This window comes from Didymosphaeria variabile, assembly GCF_027946475.1.
Source record: "Didymosphaeria variabile strain IMI 356815 chromosome Unknown scaffold_6, whole genome shotgun sequence".
Classification (NCBI taxonomy): domain Eukaryota; kingdom Fungi; phylum Ascomycota; class Dothideomycetes; order Pleosporales; family Didymosphaeriaceae; genus Didymosphaeria; species Didymosphaeria variabile.
In genome coordinates this window covers 419,633-434,300 of record NW_026611625.1, presented here as the reverse complement: position 1 = coordinate 434,300, position 14,668 = coordinate 419,633, and the positions used below count along the sequence as shown (strand labels likewise).

Genomic DNA, 14,668 nt, shown 5'->3' with positions numbered 1-14,668 from the left:
ATGCGAGCGATGCGAATGGATACATGCTGGATCAGCATACATAGGTGGGTACATCTGCAACAGTCTCTATTCCGTCGAACTATCAGTAACTATCATGTCCCAAGAGTGACTTCTTCCTGGCTTCATTATAAGCTTGCTGCGTATGTTAGCACTTTATTGGTGTTCAAGACGACCCTCTACCTTGATCTTAAACTTTGCGCCATCAAACGGGACTAGCGCTTAGTCGTGCATGCATCATCAAAATTGAAGGGTAACTGCAGCCGACAGTAAATGGCATCTCACTACCTGCAGGAAGACAATGTGGTGCGGACAAGCATGTGCGGAGATATCTCGTTCATACTGACCATGGTATGGTAGGTATCGCACTCGGGGACGCGTCCTATGGGAAAGACCGGTTCGTCGCCCGCGTAACGCCACTGCAATACGCAGTAGATAAGAGCGCTCCCGTCTCACGCAAGCTTCCAGGCACACCAATTCAATATGTCTCTTGCCGGCAAGTGTATCGTTATTTCCGGTGCGGCTTCTGGTATAGGCCAGGGCGTTGCGAGGCACTTAGCCACCCTCGGTGCGCATCTCTCCCTAGCAGATATCAACCTCGAAGGCCTTACTGCAGAGGCGGAGCAAATTCGTGCTGCCGGCAACGCTTGTCTCGTGCACCGAGTGGACGTCCGGAAGCGGGCTGATATCGATGCGTGGATCCGATCGACAGTCGACACATTTGGACGCCTAGATGGTGCGGTGAACTGTGCAGGGGTAAGTGTTGTACAAGCTTATTTTCTTTTGCCGCCCCGTTCCTACACTTCACCCCACGTAGTCTCAGCCAGCATGAGCTGATCTTTGTAAGCAGATATTCTCCAAAACCGGTGACAGCGATCCAATAGCTTCAAAGGCGGATGATGAGTGGGATACCGTCATCGACATCAACTTAACAGGCATGTTTCGCTGCTTACGTGCACAATTGGCTGCCATGAGTCCGGGAGGCAGCGTGGTGAATCTCACTTCCACTGTGGGTATGCAGGGTTTGCCGTTTGCGGCTCCGTATTGCGTGTCGAAGCATGGTGTCTGTGGAAGTCGATGCCTTACGTCCCACTCCCGCTAATTTCTAGACAGATTATTGGGCTCACAAGGACCGCTGCTAAGGAGTGTGCCAGCCGTCGTATTCGTGTGAACGCGATCGCTCCGGCTACGATCGACACGCCGATGCTCGGACCGAACACAGGTCGGAGCCGAGATGAGATGCTAGCTGAGATTGCAGGGCATACTCCGATGGATAGATTGGGTACTGTGGAGGAAGTGGCGAAGACTGCGGCGTTCCTGCTGAGCGCAGATAGCTCATTCACCACCGGGGCAGTGTATACTGTGGATGGTGGCATGACTTGTTAACACATCAAATCAGCTTAGAGCATTGTTCGCACTTCCTTTGGTATCGTGATTCCATACAGTTTGTTCTACGACCGATCATTTTCATCTGTTTGATTGGAGAGCTCCAAGTGCTCTGCATCCAGGTCTCTATCGATTAGGAAACACCGAATATGTGAGATTCATAAGCCGCCAGACATAGGCCTTTGGTCCCAGATTCGTGGTGCGTGACAGTTTCAACGATAAAACTTCTGGCTATCACGAGGTCAGCCATATCTTCACTAAGACACTCCGGAAACAGTGCCTCACAGCTTGACCTGCGAGCCATCCTCCACGAGGTACCCAGGATGCAACCTAACCTTACGCACTATGGCATTGTTCTTTGCATTGCAGTAGGTCATTTTGAGATGTTCGCAGCCATGTTTCCACTTACTCATGAACAAAGTGTTTTCTCTACACGTTGTGTCATATGGTGTACAATCTCTACTTCCATCCATTGGCACGGTTTCCTGGTCCTTTCTGGGCCCGCTCGACATTAGTATGAGATCCCAACATCCACAGAGTTCTTGATCCCTCTTACATTGCCATATAGTTGTGGAGAATCTTCCATACTATGAAGGGTCGTTTCCACCGAGCAATTGACCAGAAGCACAAGCAATACGGTGGGTAGTTTTTTCAGCAAAGCATACCTATCTCACTGGCGATAGGTCCAGTTTTTCGAGTCGCTCCAAATGAGCTATCCTTCGCATCCGTTTCGTCCTGGAAAGCCATCTACGGACACCAGCCGCCTAGTAAGGGGACACATATCAAGAGCGAATTCTACGCCGTCTTTGGATCAGGATACAACAGTCTATGTATAGGTAGTGAGCGAAACCCTACTCGCCAATCAGCTATGAAGAGGAATTTGACCTCTGCATTTTCCACGCGGGCTTTGCTTGAGCAAGAGAGCATTGTCGATCGCTGTGTCAACGACTTCGTCACTACGATTGGATCTGCAGAGGGGTCACAGATGAAGGGGCTCAATATGACGAAGTGGTACGAAATGATCTCCTTTGACATTCTGGGTGAAATGGCCTTTGGAGAGTCGTTCCATGCAGTTGAAAGTGGCAAGTTTACCTCCATCGTGTAATTCATATTGCTCTTACAATTACGCAGGTAAACCGCATTTCTGGTCAGAGCTTATAGTCAGCCATCTGTACTTCATCACGGTTCTTGATAACCTGCGACGATATCCCTCGTTCGTCACCATGGGAAAGTTCCTCCTGCCATTTGCTACCACCTCGGTCCGAGACAAGCATTCTGGTTACACTAGGGAGAAGGTGAACCATCGCCTTGCTGCCAAGTCTCCTCGGAAAGATTTCATGACGACATTGACTAGCAAGGTATCCACAGGCGAGATCAGCAAAGAAGAGATGACTGCTCACGCTTCGACTCTTGTCATTGCTGGAGGCGAGACAACCTCGACATTTCTTGCGGCTACGACCTATTACCTGCTTACAACTCCGAAGGCTTACCGTGCCCTCCAACGGGAGATCCGAGATGCATTTTCTACTTACGAAGAGATCGATGCAAGTTCAGCCCAAAAGCTACCATACCTGCAGGCAGTCATTTCGGAAGGACTCAGAATGTATGCTCCGGGATCTCAAGGCTTTCCTCGTGTGTCGGCAGGTGTGGAGATTGATGGCCATTGGGTTCCACCAGGGGTATATATACCTTTGCACTCAATCTCACAGGCTGTAGGCTTATCATACACAGGCGGAGATGTACACAAGCGCTTGGACGGTCACTCACGACTCGCAATACTTCAAGGACCCATTTTTATTCAATCCCGAGCGTTGGATCGATGAAGATAGCACAGACGTGAAAGAAGCCAGTCAACCATTTTCTCTGGGACCGAGAGGCTGCCTAGGGCGAAAGTAAGTATGATGTGTGCACGCCCGATACTAGTGCGAGACGCTAAACGCTATGTAGCTTTGCATATATGGAGATGAATCTCATACTCGCGAAATTGCACTGGACGTATGATTTCGAGCTGGTTGACAAGAGTCTGGATTGGGAGGGGAGTAGTCACTTGCACGTTATGTGGTGGAAGCCAGATCTTTGGGTGAAAGTGCTACCTAGAACAGGTAAAGCCTGAATGGCGAGGATGGCAGCTTGGGGAAACATTACGCATGATCTTAGATTCGCAAGGGTAGATACTACAGTACCCCAAAACCAGCTGAACATGCTACCTTTGATCGGCATCGCTCGTTGTCGTATTTCGCATTTGACAACTTCAAAGCGTACGGCTTCTTGGCGAGTCCGGCAGTCCTGACAAAAGTCCTGCTAACCAATGGAGAAATGTCGGCGCGTCGGTATGACGGTGTGTTAAGTGTTAATTGAGCGATGTCGGCTCTTACCACATGCGGTGGCCTGCAGCCCAGCCCAGCCCAGCCTCTCGGCAGTGAGATTACGCCCCAAGCGACGCTGTGATAGATGGCCTCGATAGCTTTCTTGGTAGTAGCATACTACCAGGAATCCTTCACTCATTGCGCCAGTGAGTCTTCAAGGGCTCCACAGAAGGAAAGAATCATGATCTCAAAAACTGGAGCTGCTGCATTGCTCTTGCTCTTGGTTGTGTTGTACAAAGGTGCCAATCTTGCTAGGTGGTATCACGCAGCGAGAAAAACTGGCCTGCCGATCGTTCTCACGCCAGTGCTAGAAACCGAAGTTTGGGGCTACATTTTCACTCCAATTTTACGCTATGTCTACCATGGCTACCTCCTCCAGAACCGTGGATGGCCTCGTTGGTGTCGATTCATGATCAAGGACTGGGCTTGGGAAGACAAGCGACGAGCGCACGACGAATTTGGAGATGTGTTTCTTGCGGTGTCGCCTGAAGGTATCATTTGCTACTCAGCGAACGCGGCTTTCAATCACAACGTTATGAACAGAAGATCAGAATTCACAAAACCGCGCGACAAGTATAGTATAGAATGCTCAATCCCAGTCTCGAGATATAGGCTAAACTTTACTAGAAATACTGGAACCATATGGACCTAATGTGGCCACGGCAGAGGGAAAGACATATCAATTTCATGTACGAATCACGGCACCGCCCTTCGGAGACATGAGTGGTGCAAATGACCTCGTCTTCGCGGAGACTATGACTCAGACTGAGCGACTCATGCAATCGTGGTCGAGTAAGCCGTCTGATGAGCTTCAGTTCGACGTCAACGGCCTCACCCTGGCGGTTATATCCATGGCAGGGTTCGGGAAGCGTCTGGACTGGACATCCAACCAAGATGATACTTCAAACATACCTTCTGGCTACGATATGAGCTTCTTGAGAGCCATAAGCGACACGACGGGCTACATGACAGCTATCCTGTTGCTGCCAAAGTGGTTGCTACGCCTCACACCATTGAAGTGTGCAGCCGTGGCGCACGAGAACCTCGATCGGTACATGCGAGCAATGATTCGGGCGGAGCGGGAAAGAATCCTTTCTGATAATGCATACGAGTCTGTTTCGGCTCGCGGCAATCTACTGACGTCGATTCTCAAGGCCTCAGCCCTGGAGGCGGCCGAGAATGCAAGGAAGGATTCCTCAGCTCGTAAAGAAGCTTTTACCGAGGATGAAGTTATGGGCAACTTGTTCATCTACCTGCTCGCAGGGTATGAAACGACAGCAAACGCTATATTGTACGGCCTGATAGTGCTAGCGGTAAGGCCAGGCATACAAGCCAAATGCATCGCTGAGGTGGACCGCATCTATGCCGAGGCCGCCAGTCAGTCCAGATCCACGTTGACGTACGCAGAGGACTTCGACAAACTAGAGTACCTCTACGGGTTCATGTACGAGACGTTCCGATTGTATCCTGGAGTCATCATGATCACCAAGATGGTCAAGAAAGACACTGTCGTGACAGTCCCTGGCGACGGCTCTAAGCAACAACCACGAAGCATAGTACTACCACGCGAATGCCGCGTCTACCTTAATTCTCCGGCAACACAGTACTCCGAGGCTTACTGGCCTGACCCTGAGACGCTTGACCCTCATCGTTGGGACAGAGTTGCGCGGCCTGATGGCTCGTCCGAGAAAGAGGGCAAGCATAACGTTGTTGCGGCGGACAAGACACGTCAAATGCGTGGTACGTTTCTCACTTTCTCAGACGGGTCACGAGCTTGCCTTGGCCGGAAGTTTGCTCAGGCTGAGTATATCGCGTTTCTTGCAACTCTTCTTCGGGAGTACGAAGTTGCGCTTGGTGATGAGATGGATCGAGATCTCGCGGAGAAGGACCTAAATTTGCGCTGTGCGGGCAAGGTCACACTGGCTCCAAATGACCACTTCAAACTCAAGTTAGTCAAACGTCATTGATGGCCTATATCCTGTAGAACGGTGTATTCCATGATCTTTTGGCTCGTTTTTGCGACCACATGGTGTGATGAACTTGTGAGACATCTAGATTTGCTTTCGCTGTTTTCCTTTGCGCCTTTGCATCATAGCTGATGCTCGGGAGCCTCACGATTCTTTTAGGTTTATGAATCCTTTTCTACAACAACTTTAGGTGCTGAGGGCTACTGCTTCACGTAGAATGCTCAAGCGCATATGTCGAGAACTTCAGAGACCAGAATTAATCACTGCAGATTGACATGCACAGAGATAAAAGAATGCTATAGTGTTCAACTGGAGGTTTTCTTGTCTTTGTCTATAGGCCCAGTAGTCTATGCTCTGCGCTTGAACAAAACCTTGATCGATGGATCCGGAGCGTTCTGCAGCTCGAACGCTATGTTAGCCGGCCGTTCAACTCTTCGCTTCTCAAATTTGAGATCATAGTTCAGAAGGATATGTGCCATCACCATTTTAATCTCGAAGCTGGCGAAGAACCGCCCTGAGCAAGCATGTTTTCCGTATCCCCAAGCAAGATTGGACGGATTTGTAGTCACGAAGCTGGGAGGTGCGGGCACTTCGGGCTCCCTTACACCTGGCATTATCCACCGGAATCCGTCAAAGACTTCCGGGTCTTTGCAAAAGCTTGGATCATTGGCAATCGCGTGAGATGGCACGCCAATAATGGTCCCCCCAGGAATCGTAATACCATCGTGAAGCGTGAGGTCCTTACGTATAACACGCCCGAATGTCACTGCGACTCTGATAAGTCATCTTATGACAGCTTTAGGAACAGCCAGACTTACTAAACACTAGTGGATTGAACCGCTGAGATTCTTTCATAAAGCTATCCATCTTCACGAGTTTTGCCAGGCTCGCCTTTGTGAAAGATCCGTCGGCAGCGAGGACTTCTTTGAGCTCGTTCCTCAACGGCTCGATGTATTCAGGTCGGGAGCATAAATCGAAGATCAGGTGCGCTGGGACACTGGCGCTCGTGTGGATTGCGGCGAATGATACGACCAAGCCAGTGTAAGCTAGGAAGTTACTGTCTCGATCGGCGCCACGCGCTCCGTTGTGCAACATCTGTATGAGGTCGGTCGGTTTCTTTGCGCTAGCCGATAGCTGTTCACGTTCCGCGAGGATGGGTTTGATAAATTTCCGTGCCACTGCTATGTGGTGTCGCACGGCTTTCATCTCAGGAATGAGCCACTGTACAATCGGTCTGGTCCAGAACGGATACTGTTTTAGTCGTTGCGCTGCAAGCCACGTAGCGTGAGTGAATGAGAGGCTGGTCTCGAGCCATTCCATATTGCGAGAGAGTTGAGTTCCTCCAATCATTCGACCAGAAGCTTGAGCGATGATCTGAGTCACCGTAGATACGACTGGAACCGGCGTCCAGTCTTCGCATAGTGGAATGACTCGCGCAGCGGCGATCGCGATTTCTTCCTCGACAGGTGGCAATACGACCGCTACCTATTGTCAGTACACATAATGGAAACGTAAGTACTACAGGATGGTCATACGCAGACTTGGATTTAGCTGCTGCTTTACGATTCGGGGATGGAGATCCCAGCGTTTTCCGATCGTTGTGTATTCACCTTCGAACATCTGGTGTTCAACATCAGCATGTCAACCTCAGGGTATGGACAGTACGCACCTCACTGAAGCTTCCTAAGAAATCTGCCTGATCATCCGGAGCATTCTTCAACTCATTTAGGTACTTAGTAGGGATCATGAGCCGATCGCAGTCAGGTCCGGGAACGTAGTAGAAGCCGCCATTTGTCTACCACCCGTCAGAAAGCTTCTATAACTTGACTGGAAGTTTCGTATCAGATACATACCAGTTTGTATCCTTCTTTGAGCATGTCAGCTGCATGGGCTTGATATCGGCGTCGAGCTTCTGCTAGCGAGCGTGATCCATTCGCCAAGCCAGTGTGAGGGGCACCTGGGAGGAGTCGTGGCTTTCTATTTCGGGACCATGCTAGCAGTTTCAAAAATACAACCGCTGTCGTGACAATAACCAAAGTGAAGCGATGATGTTCAAGAACGCGAAAAAAGACGTTCACATTAGTACCAACTTGGCGAGTTGAAGGCATACTGTTGGTCCCCCAACTTCTTCGTAATTCGTAGTTCTGAATAGGATACATTGAAAAATTGTAAATAAGTTGCCTGGCCTCCAGATGGTTCGGGCGAGCTTCTGCATGACTTCGGAGTTGACTGTTTTGAGACGAAGGCACTATACTCGTTCGGGCCAACTATTCTATGACTCGGGCAATTTTCGAGCAGTCCATTAGGTCCGGTACGCTCACTGAGCTGGGAAGGGTAATGCTCGTCCTTTATGAATGGAAAAGTTTCTAATTTCCTGTCGTGACTAGTGATCAGGCGAAGAGGAGCTGCTAGAACAGCATAATATGTGCTCCGAAACCTCATCGGTAGGCCAGAAACAGGTTCCTCTTTGGGCCATGTTGGAGCCAGAGAACTATACCTCAATTCAAGGTCGGGTTGCAGCGTTCTGGAGCAAGGAGTATCAGGAGGAGTGAGGTCACGTGTCGGGTCCACCACCTGCTGGCCGACCAGGGACTAGTGTGACGTCATCAATATCGCTGATCACCGAGGTAGCTCACAAGGCGTGTGAAGTTCTGTGAAAACAGCTTAATGGACTGCGATGCTAAAATCTATACGTTGATTCTATCTAGGCATAGCTCATACTCAATTTTCCCGTTTCAAAGCTCTCGATAGAGCAGCCGGTGCTGACCTGGCGTGACCGAGCCTGGCTTCAGTGCACTGCCGTCTCGCCAATGGTGCTGTACCTCTTCGTTTCGCTGCTCCAGAGCTCGTTCCCACTCATCTGGTACTCTAGTCCTTTACAGTACGTAAGCACCTCATCACGGAGACCCTTCTCCCGAAGTTGCTCGACCAACTCTAGGTGCAGCAGCTCCCATTCGCGACACATTGGCCAGAGCACCCTTTTAGCCGCTTCTGTATTCAGTGTGGCTCCATGCATTACTACTTGAACGGACGAGCAAAGAACGGAGCCTTCCGCTGGAGATTCGATTGACTGTTGTAACTCCTTCTCCCAACTGTAGATGTCGTTGACGACCGAAATGTGCTTGGAGCAGTTCCGATCGCAGGGTTTGACGACCTCAAGCTCTTCGTCGGTGAGCTCGAGCTTCATGACGAACCGCATAAGTGCTGAAAGGAGCCTTGCGAACCGTTAGTAATCCCTGGTCCATCAAAGCCGAATCCACCAGACTTACGCTTTACCAACATCGCGTTCACGGTACACGAGGTACTCTCCAAAATCCATGAGTTTTTTCCGTCGCGGATCAGTCTGGGCGCGCATGAATGTGAAGACGGGCTCCAGAATCTCGTCCGCAAGTTTACGATCGAAGGCCCTCATGCTTTCCCAGAGGTCGTACGTAATCCACTCGACTGGTACGTTGCGATCCGGGAGCACATCCCCACGGGAGATTGGCATGAGCTTTTCGTTGTAAAGACGGCCTTCCTCGAGTGACATGTCCTCTAGCAAGTCTATAACATGTCAAATTGAAGACTTTCTGGGCTTCGGCATCATACATACCATCGATTAGAAATAGGAGTGTCAACAAACGACACCCAAAATGGATGCGGTCGTTCAAGGCATCGGGATAGTAACAGCATGTTACCCGACTGAAACCAGCGGCGCGAAACTTCTGAACTGCTCGCTCATTGGGAAATGGCCAGTTCTTGATGAAGTACCCATCAACCTCTTCGGTGATTTGGGGTTCAAGTGGGTGACACTTTGGCTCAAGGTAGGCCTCTGGCAGTTCCTGCTTCGGTTTGGGCTTGGTCGAGCTGATCTTCGTTGCTCGGTAGTTTGAAGCTGTCATATTGCGAGGCAGTAAACGATAGAGTATGCTCGTGGTCAGAGATAGTCCTGTTACCAGACCAAAGATGCGGGCGAATGGTGAAAAAGAAGACATCTCTATCCAGACGTCCGGATAGTGGTCTCTTTGTCTATCGCGTAGTGACCACATGTATGGGTTTCGGGCATGAGGCTTAAGGCTTATGAAGCTTTAAACCGATTTGATGGTGCCGTCGGAGCATTCTTTCACCTCACCTTTCCTTGATCAGATCTCCACAAATTCATCAGCGAGAAACTGCCCGAATTCGGTTGTTACTTGTTTTAGAACCTTATCTCTCGGAGTAAACAGACAGATTGGGAAGGGAGACAGCCGGTACAGCTGAGCAATGGGCAGCTATGCGGTATCTTTCACATGCGGGATCGCTTTGCTGACTACTTGTAGGAGTACTTGAGAATTGAGATTGAGATTCGCTACTTCAATGGAGCTAATCTACGCGATGCCCCGAGTATCAGTCAGCGTCTGTTGAAAGGCTGTCATCTCTGTGGCATACGGCCCCAACCACTTCGTTCTCAAGGAGGCGATAGGTTCCTCCAACTCCGTATACGTATCTCCCAGGGTCAGGATGACGCGACCGTTCCACGGCCCTTTACTGGATATCATCTCGTCCGTGTCCTTTCCATACCCCTCTACTTGACGAGCTTGCTTGGCGGTGGCCGAATATGCTATGGCCAAGCCCGCATGGTGCGCATTGGATACCGGTGCTCCAGCCTCCATAATGGGCTTGGCGAGATCTTTCGGTAGTAACCTCGAAATTGTCGCCGCCGGGGCTACTGCATTGATGGTGGCCCCGTGAGAGTGCGGTATCGTACTTCTTAGAGCTCTCACTAGGCCGATGAGTCCGAGCTTGGTGGCCGAGTATACCGGGAGACTATGCTCCGGGCTATAAGCCGTTGCGCTTGAGGTGATGACAATTCTGCCCCCTTTACCTTGCTTGCGAAATGCTGAGAGCGCTAGCTTGATGAAATTGACAACGGATCGCAAGTTGACGTCAAGCACTTTGTAATCGGGTTCCAACAGCTCGCCCGACTCGGAGAACGTATCAGCGGTGATATCAAATCCCTGGCTGACACCAGCGTTGGCAACGGCGATGTCGATGTGGCCAATATCTTTGAATTTCGTAGATAAATCTGACCAGGAGGTGACGTCGCATATATCATGTTTGACATTTGATGAGCTCCCTGGGTCTGATTTATGTGGTAGTGTAATGTCGAGAGCGTGAACCGTCGCATTTCGGGCGGCAAAGATATGTGAAGCTGCTAGACCAATGCCTGACGCTGCGCCTGCATTGACTTGTTATTGGTGATCTCTCTGGCCTATGTGGGCACCTCACTCACCTGTGATGACAACAACTTTCCCGGTAAGGTCGGGAATGTCGTGATCTCTGATCTCTAGAGAAGTCATAATGAGCAATAATTGTACACTCGGCGTTGTGGGAGCCGCAAAAGCTGATGTCTACCGACACATGTTTGTGGAGGGATGGTGTGCCGGCTTTCTATCGGAGCATCAGCCACTGCTAGCTCGTTTCGGGAGTTCCCTGTTTTGGGCTTTTATGACACAATGAACCAATAGCTATCAAGTGTGTTTTCTATTCGGACTTTGTAAATTTCCAAAGGCATCTAATATAGCAAGGTCGAGGGTTCCAGCAATAGCAGCGACTATGTGAGCACTCGAGACACCAGCTATAGAAATACATGAACGATAAGCTAAAGGGGATAAGTCTTCCTTGTACGATGCAGCAATGATACAACGAGGAAGCCAACGCTCTATGGAGTGAACATGCCGCTGATTTGCGGCAAGCCTAGTATAATTTGAACCCAGGTACCAGACGCTGAAATACCTGATCAGGGTCGTATCTTTTGCTTATCTCCCTTAATCGTGGCATACTCTTCCCATATCCATATGTCTCAAAAGGCGCTTGATCAACTCCAGCATCGTTGAGGAACTTGAAAGGGTAATGTAGATTTTCGGCCAAGGAACTCTCGTCTATAGTCCTCACGAGCTCTCGCGCCCACTCATCCAGTCTTGAGTCATCTTCCGACCGATCCCAGTAGGCGTAGATGAGAATTACTGAGCGTGAAATTAGTTGCGTATTTGCTAGGCAGTCGTGTACATACCACAGAAAGCGCCTCTCTCAGGGTCGAGGGCCAAAGCGTCGCCACCAGACGCTTTAGATGCCTCGAGTAGGCTCTTTGTGATAGGCTGCACCCCGGTCCCGACAGAGCACTGAACCGCAGCAAGGTTCTCCTTAGTAGTAGCGACCAGACATTCATGAACGAGTCCCATGGTGCGGTTGCTAATCTGTAATGAGGTACTCCGGAAAAGTGTCCTGGCTGGAGATCAGACGTGTTAAAAGCAGATAACACATGCGCCATACCTCTTATCTCGAGCGCTGTATATACCAGTTGGAGCAACTAGATCATGGAATGTCTGATGAGAAAGCGTACTGAACACCGCTGGTATCTTCGTGAAACGTTCCATGGCGCTTGTGTCATGCCCAGAAGAGACAAGCATTGCGCCGGTGGTCAGCGTCCCTGAAGCATCAATTTCCATGTTCGACATGATCGCTGCTATCGGGTCGTCGTTAGAACCACTTTTCCGAGACATCAGATCTGTCTGGGCATCAAGCACGGCCTGCGTGTGCTCAAAACCCCATGCGACGGCACCTCCCCAGAGATCCTCTTCCGGATACACTTTGATATCGTACCGGAGTACAATTCCGAAGTTGTTCGAACCTCCTTTGAGTGCCCAGAATAAATCCGGGTTCGACTGGTGGTTGGCACTCACGATCTCGCCGCTTGCTAGAAGCACTTCGAAGTTGACCACGTTGTTTGCAGCGAAACCATATCTTCCGCTAAAGAAGGATATGCCACCGCCGAGAAGCAATGAGCTTCCAACTCCGAGCACACGGCCACCCACTACAATCAGTTTATGTGGCGCCAAGTAACCATAGATATCTTTCCAGGTGTGCCCTGCTCCAACGGCCAAATATGGAACATCGAACTCGTTCGGTAGATGCACAAGTTGTAGCCCTGTGAGTTTCGTAGTACCGATAAGAATTCCTTCACCCTCTATCGACGCGTGGCCGGGAACCGGCATGTGCCCTCCGCTTCGTATCGAGAATGGCATGTTCAGCTGGGCCATCATTGGCACGGCATCTGCGAGTAGCTGTGGCGAGGAAGGGACGAATACAGCTGCAGGTTTGAGCCACGCAGCTTGCGACCACATTGCTAACAATACAATAAGCATTTCATTGTTCAAAGCATCTGCGAGACTGATTCTCTTTGCTCATCTCCTATTCTAGGATATCGTACCTTCAGTCTCCGACTTGTACACATCGCCGCCCGGCTCGTGTACATGGCCAGGGAACTTCCGAAACAGTGCATCAACCTTGGTTGAGTTACCCTTCTCAAGGGTTGCCTGAGTAATGGTAGTTTCTGTCGTTGTCATTGTCGATGTTGAAGTATATTTCCGGGCAATAGATCTATGTCGCGGTGCGAAAAGGTCGCTCCAGAAGTTACTCAAGGCAGTTGATCCGATCAACACAAAAACACAAAACGTGAGATCGTTAATCTTCAGCATGATGCAAATCAGATCAAAATGTCACCTTCGCGGGATTATCATAGACTATCTGAATCATAGACTATCTGATCATAACTATCGTTTAGCTTCGGCGTTGTTTTCGTGGATCAGGTAGCCCCAAGTTAGGCAACTTCCGAAGCCATCACTGCACTGCTAGCCGCCGGACTTCTCGCAAGCCTAGCACCGGTACTTGCAATCAAGATTTTCTGCATGAATAGGCGGAATAGTGCAACTTGTGCTTCCCAAAATCCGATAGTACAGCGGTTGACGCACAAAAGATGAAGCTCAGTAACGAAAACCCAGCATCGGAAATGCTGAGGATTCTTCTGATATCTAGCATTACAGCTGTGAGTTCTCGAACGATGACGTGAGAAATACCCTCTAACAATTGTTAGTTCGCAATATACCGCCTGGTCCTGCTGTTCCGGCTCCGTTACTTCCACCCGTTGGCGCGCTTCCCAGGCCCGACACTTGCTGCCATCAGTAATTTTCCCTACTCTAAATCGTACCTAGGCGGACGACAACCGTATGATTTCCTCGCACTCCACGAGAAGTATGGACCCATCGTGAGGACTGCACCCAATGAGCTCTCGTTCTCAACGCCCGAGGCCTGGCGTGATATTTACGGTCAACGCAATGGGCACCAAACGTTCATCAAATCTGACTTCTACGCTGGCGGGAGTTTTGCGAACCAGGCTTCGTCGATAGTGACGGAGCGCGACCCCAGCAAACACCGCGATATGCGAAAGTATCTTGCCAACGCATTTTCGGATCGATCCCTCAAAGAACAAGAGTACTTGATTGCGGGAGTTATCGATGGGTTTGTGGCTCAGATTGGTCGTCACGGAAGCGATAAGATCAACTTAACGACTTGGTTTAATCTCATGACCTTCGACGTGATTGGCGAGCTTGCTTTTGGAAAGTCCTTCGGTGGAGTAGAGACTGGAAAGGTGCACGAGTGGATTGCGATTGTGCTCGCTTCCATGGGACAAGCATCGTTCAGCGACACTCTAGCGCGATTTCCATTACTCGGAAAGATATACATGCGCGTTCGTCCAGGTTGGCTGAAGAGCCTAACAGAAGGTTCGAAAACGCATGAGAAATACACACTGGACCTTCTTAGAGAGTAAGCATTGGGCCGAAAGCGCGAAGCTGTAACACTGACTCAAAAGACGGATCGACGCAAAGACCGATAGGAAAGACTTCATGACCAGCATTCTCGACAATAGAGAAGAATATGGGATCTCGAACATCCAACTTGCCGCGCATGCATCAGACTTTGTGTGAGTATGAGACTTCGTTATAGAAGAATGACTGATGTTTTATCAAGCATTGCTGGCAGCGAAACTACCGCTACCTGCCTCGCCACGATCATATACTACGTTCTACACGATCCAGACATCGAAGCGAAGATGCGACATGAGATACGGTCGACATTCGCAACATACGATGGGAT

At 50.0% G+C, this 14,668-nt stretch overlaps 7 protein-coding genes across 7 annotated transcripts; 3 read left to right on the top strand and 4 right to left on the bottom strand.

Annotated features, from left to right (window-relative positions):
• Nucleotides 1-480: 480 nt before the first annotated feature.
• Nucleotides 481-2,219, top strand: N0V89_008078 (uncharacterized protein; the record flags this gene model as incomplete). Its single annotated transcript, XM_056216837.1, has 2 exons — nt 481-753; nt 2,067-2,219. The coding sequence occupies 2 exons, from the start codon at nt 481-483 to the stop codon at nt 2,217-2,219; spliced, it is 426 nt and encodes a 141-aa protein (XP_056068393.1).
• Nucleotides 2,220-2,251: 32 nt separating this feature from the next.
• Nucleotides 2,252-5,716, top strand: N0V89_008077 (uncharacterized protein; the record flags this gene model as incomplete). The annotated part of the gene is made up of 5 exons (XM_056216836.1): nt 2,252-2,462; nt 2,515-3,062; nt 3,115-3,275; nt 3,331-3,485; nt 4,377-5,716. The coding sequence occupies 5 exons, from the start codon at nt 2,252-2,254 to the stop codon at nt 5,714-5,716; spliced, it is 2,415 nt and encodes an 804-aa protein (XP_056068392.1).
• Nucleotides 5,717-6,063: 347 nt separating this feature from the next.
• On the bottom strand, nt 6,064-7,593 carry N0V89_008076 (uncharacterized protein; the record flags this gene model as incomplete). The annotated part of the gene is made up of 5 exons (XM_056216835.1): nt 6,064-6,482; nt 6,535-7,197; nt 7,252-7,336; nt 7,386-7,511; nt 7,570-7,593. The coding sequence occupies 5 exons, from the start codon at nt 7,591-7,593 to the stop codon at nt 6,064-6,066; spliced, it is 1,317 nt and encodes a 438-aa protein (XP_056068391.1).
• Nucleotides 7,594-8,504: 911 nt separating this feature from the next.
• On the bottom strand, nt 8,505-9,597 carry ARI1 (carbonyl reductase (NADPH-dependent) ari1; the record flags this gene model as incomplete). Its single annotated transcript, XM_056216834.1, has 3 exons — nt 8,505-8,931; nt 8,986-9,259; nt 9,309-9,597. 3 exons carry the CDS (start codon nt 9,595-9,597, stop codon nt 8,505-8,507), a joined length of 990 nt encoding a protein of 329 aa, XP_056068390.1.
• A 465-nt stretch (nt 9,598-10,062) lies between these two features.
• On the bottom strand, nt 10,063-11,034 carry N0V89_008074 (uncharacterized protein; the record flags this gene model as incomplete). Its single annotated transcript, XM_056216833.1, has 2 exons — nt 10,063-10,913; nt 10,968-11,034. 2 exons carry the CDS (start codon nt 11,032-11,034, stop codon nt 10,063-10,065), a joined length of 918 nt encoding a protein of 305 aa, XP_056068389.1.
• Nucleotides 11,035-11,431: 397 nt separating this feature from the next.
• On the bottom strand, nt 11,432-13,080 carry N0V89_008073 (uncharacterized protein; the record flags this gene model as incomplete). Its single annotated transcript, XM_056216832.1, has 4 exons — nt 11,432-11,700; nt 11,748-11,959; nt 12,008-12,860; nt 12,945-13,080. The coding sequence occupies 4 exons, from the start codon at nt 13,078-13,080 to the stop codon at nt 11,432-11,434; spliced, it is 1,470 nt and encodes a 489-aa protein (XP_056068388.1).
• A 443-nt stretch (nt 13,081-13,523) lies between these two features.
• N0V89_008072 (uncharacterized protein) lies at nt 13,524-14,342 on the top strand (the record flags this gene model as incomplete). Its single annotated transcript, XM_056216831.1, has 2 exons — nt 13,524-13,559; nt 13,608-14,342. The coding sequence occupies 2 exons, from the start codon at nt 13,524-13,526 to the stop codon at nt 14,340-14,342; spliced, it is 771 nt and encodes a 256-aa protein (XP_056068387.1).
• Between the last annotated feature and the right edge of the window lie 326 nt (nt 14,343-14,668).